The 4,284-nt window shown below is 41.8% G+C and overlaps 1 protein-coding gene across 4 annotated transcripts in view; it reads right to left on the bottom strand.

The window, feature by feature from the left end:
• NDRG3 (NDRG family member 3) overlaps positions 1-4,284 on the bottom strand; it is a 71,020-nt gene that overhangs the window by 52,075 nt on the left and 14,661 nt on the right. For 3 of the 4 annotated variants that reach the window (XM_011972340.1, XM_011972338.1, XM_011972337.1), the window contains exon 2: positions 3,497-3,532. The exons of the other annotated variant lie outside the window; for it this stretch is intronic. In XM_011972340.1, the coding sequence (XP_011827730.1) occupies positions 3,497-3,532 (36 nt within the window). The remainder of the gene's footprint in view (positions 1-3,496; positions 3,533-4,284) is intronic. 4 annotated transcript variants of the gene reach the window in all.

Raw genomic sequence — 4,284 nt, 5'->3', positions numbered from 1 at the left:
CAAACAACTGGGCTCAAGCAATCCACTCGCCTCAGCCTCCCAAAGTGCTGGGACTACAGGCGTATGATATCAAGCCCAGCTAATTTTTTATTTTTTAATTCTTTGTAGAGAAGGGGGTCTCCTTATGTTGCTCAGGCTGGTCTCAAACTCCTGGGCTCAAGCGATTCTCCTGCATCAGCCTCCCAAAGCTCTGGGATTACAGGCATGAGCCACAGCACCCAGACTTTCTATTTGTATCAGAACTGAACTAAAAGTTCTATTTCACAAGGCCAGAACATGTTACTATTTTAAAGCTTTACCCAAAGTATCAAGAATTTTTGCCAGACTATTTTTAAGACTTAATATTACAAAGTGATTCATAATTATATTTCTAAAACTCAATTTCATATCTACAATTATATATATGTATGGAAAAAAATCTCAAATGACATATGCCAAAATATTAACAATATTAACACTGGTGAAATAACAGGTGATTTTTATTTATTTACTTTTTGGTGTTTTCTCATTTATTTTGCAACAAGTATGTAATCTATTATATTCTAATTTTCTTTTCTCTTTTATTCCTTTTTTTCGTTGAGACAGAGTCTCGCTCTGTTGCCCAGGCTGGAGTGCAGTGGCAGGATCTCGGCTCACTGCAGCGGCAGGATCTCGGCTCACTGCAGCATCTGCCTTCCGGGTTCAAGCAATTCTCCTTCCTCAGCCTCCTGAGTAGCTGGGATTACAGATGCACACCACCATGCCTGGCTAATTTTTGTATTTTTAGTAGAGGCGGGGTTTCACTATGTTGGCCAGGCTGGTCTTGAACTCCTGACCTCATGAATTCCTGACCTCAGCCTCCCAAAGTGCTAGGATTACAGGTGTGAGCCACCACACCTGGCTATATTCTAATTTTCTTACTTCAGGGGAGGTGCTGAATTTGAAGAAAATTAATACTTCTACACTTTGGGGCAGGAGTTCACGTGTATACATATACTATTTCTAGAGTTCTTCACCTTGAATTTTACTGTCACCCTCTCTCTAATGTTTTCCTTCTAGGTAAATTATGTCAAATATTAACAGTAATCAAGCTCTACTGGTTCAACCTAGGATCCAAACCATAACTGAAGTTAGATCAAATTAAAAACAATCAAACCCAAACTTCATTGTCACTATTTATTAAAAAATAATGTAACTTACTGTTTTAGAGGAAAGGAACCATTGCCTACAGTGAATGACTGTAACAGCACTAGGCTGATTATGTTGTATATACAAAGTACCAAATAGTTATTACAAGAGGTGTTTGCAACTGAGATTCAGAAATCTGTTAACTATACTATGAGCCTGACCCTTCCAAGGTGAGTCTCATCTGTTCTGCCAAGGAACCTCAGCTTTAAGAACAACTAATTTCTTACATTTCAGCTCCGGATACGTCCAGGTTGGGAAAGAATGGGCAACAGATTCAGGAAGAATGGGGTTTTTCAATCCCAACCACTCAATGGCAAGTTATAAAACTTAATTCTTAATTTTCTGACTATAAAACAGAAATAAGAAAAACCATCTTGGCCAGGTGTGGTGGCTCATGCCTGTAATCCCAGCACTTTGGGAGGCTGAGGTGGGCGAATCATTTGAGGTCAGGGGTTCGAGACCAGTCTGACCAACATGGTGAAACCCCATCTCTACTAAAAGTTCAAAAGATTTAGCTGAGCATGGTGGTGGGTGCCTGTAATCCCAGCTACTGGGAGGCTGAGGCAGGAGAATCGCTTGAATCCAGGAGGTGGAGGTTGCAGTGAGCCGATATTATGCCACTGCACTCCAGCCTGGGCGACTGAGCGAGACTCTGTCTCCAAAAAAAAAAAAAAAAAGAAAAGGAAAAAAGAAACCATCTTGTAATATTGCTCTAAGTATTGAAGATACTATATGTTTATTAGGTACCCTACAGTAGGCATTCAAATTATTATAACTGTTTTGCTTATAAATAGTCCTTTGTTCTGATGCTAATGCTTAGAGATTCCACTGTACTTAACATAAAATGCATATTTGAAAATAACTATTTGCTGGTGGGTATACAGGTTGGCTGAATACTGGAAGCAAGGATGTTGCCAGCACCTTCCTTTCCTGTTAATACCCTCTGGATCTACTTCATGTCACCTCTGTTACTGCTATGGCATCTATCCCAAAAGTGGGAGGGTCAGGATGCCCAGTTTATAAGGTTTCCATTTCCCTGTACTTATTTCTTACTCCTATGTTTTCTTTTTTCTTATTTATTTCTTATTTATTTATTTATTTATTTATTGAGACAGAGAGTCCCACTCTGTTGCCCAGGCTGAAGTGCAGTGGTGTTATCTCAGCTCACTGCAACTTTTGCCTCCCAGGTTCAAGAAATTCTCCCACCTCAGCCTCCTGAGTAGTTGGGATTACAGGCACACATCACCATGTCCAGCTAATTTTTGTATTTTTAGTAGAGATGGGGTTTCACCACGCTGGCCAGGCTGGTCTCAGACTCTTGACCTCAAGTGATCTGCCTGCCTCAGCCTCCCAAAGTGCTGGGATTATAGGTGTGAGCCACTGTGCCCGGCCCTTAGTCCCATTTCTTTCAGGACCAGTCAACAGATAAAAGAGGTAGATGAACTGCTGGTTCATTTTACCGATTTCCAAACTGGCAACAGAGGTGATGCAAAAGCAGACCAGGAAGAACAGTTTCATTTAAGAAAACACTAATGAGTCAAGTTGAATTTTGCATTTCCAAACATAAACCCAAGAGAAATCTGCACATGGTATTCATAACAATTTAGGGAAAGATTTCTTTTAGGGAAAGATGTTACTGTCAAGAAATCTCTCCTCCATCTGCCCCTCTCCTATCTTCTCTGCAGTAAGGTAGCAAATCTCCATTTGCCACCTATGACAAATGAGGTTTCCAATATCATGTAAGGAAAAGAACTCTTAATCACAAAGAGACAGCTCTATTCAGTAATCTACAATCATAAAACAGGTACCTGGCAGGCAATTTCTGAACATGACAGCAAATCAGTTGTTTTTTTTTGTTTGTTTATTTTGTTTTGTTTTGAGATGGAGTCTTACTCTGTCACCCAGGCTGGAGTGCAGTGGCACGATCTCGGCTCACTGCAACTTCCGTCTCCCAAGTTCAAGTGATTCTCCTGCCTCAGCCTCCTGAGTAGCTGGGATTATAAGCATGCACCACTACACTTGGCTAATTTTTGTATTTTTAGTAGGGATAAGGTTTCACCATGTTGGCCGGTCTGGTCTCAAACTCCTGACCTCAAGTGATCTGTCTGCCTCAGCCTCTCAAAGTGCTGGAATTACAGGTATGAGCCACTGTGCCAATGGCCAACAATTGCAAATCATTTTAAGTGAACTTGATCCAATGACCAAACGAACATTAAGGACTCATTATTAGCTATAAGGAGAGATCCACTTCTACAAGACCACCACTACAGGAAAGGAAACACTGCAGAGATCCTGTACAGAGCCTCCTGGTTGCTTGTACAGTCCTTACCTGACAGTCAAAGTCCTGGAAGTTTCGTGTACCATTCTGTCAACAGAAGACACAAAACACAGTCAGTTTCCCCACATGGTTTCCCCACATGTGCAGCAAATTCAGTTCACAGTGAAAGTAGTGCATGTGCAGCCTTTTGGTTGCCATAAAACTGAAATGGTTCTCATCAGAAGGTTTCAGAGGCAGGGAGGGTTATGAACATGTGTTAATAAAGGCTAAATCTTCAGAGGTGAGATTATGCTTTAGCGGGCTCATGAGAAGATAAAGGGAAGGGGCCTAGTTTTCTAGCAAGCTTATAACTTCTTGCCTTCCTACCTAAGGAGAGCAGTGGGAATTTGTAGGAAGAGGGTAAAACATGGATCATAGTCTGCAAGCATACCTTGAACATGCAAGGGAAGCACCTGGGAGGAAAGGAGTTAAGAGGCCAAAGCTGAGAAGGGTGAAGGAGAACAGGTGCAGAACCAGGAATTAAAGAAAGGATCAGGAAGAGGACAAAGATATGGATGGATCAGAAATGGAAGCCTTGAAATCTAACAGAGAAGAAAGGCAGTGTTACTGAAGGAGGGAAAAAAAGACAAAACAGGGTTCTTAACACACTGGCCTGTCTGTTGCATCCTATGAAATCACCGATAGGGAAAAAGGACAAGTCATAGAATCATTTAAAAAGTAAAACATAGGCCGGGCGCGGTAGCTCAAGCCTGTAATCCCAGCACTTTGGGAGGCTGAGACGGGCGGATCACGAGGTCAGGAGATCGAGACCATCCTGGCTAACACGGTGAAACCCCGTC

The sequence above is a fragment of the Mandrillus leucophaeus genome, unplaced genomic scaffold (assembly GCF_000951045.1).
Source record: "Mandrillus leucophaeus isolate KB7577 unplaced genomic scaffold, Mleu.le_1.0 Scaffold129, whole genome shotgun sequence".
Lineage (NCBI taxonomy): Eukaryota > Metazoa > Chordata > Mammalia > Primates > Cercopithecidae > Mandrillus > Mandrillus leucophaeus.
The sequence above is the reverse complement of the archived record's forward strand: the minus strand, read 5'-3'. Positions and strand labels throughout refer to the sequence as shown.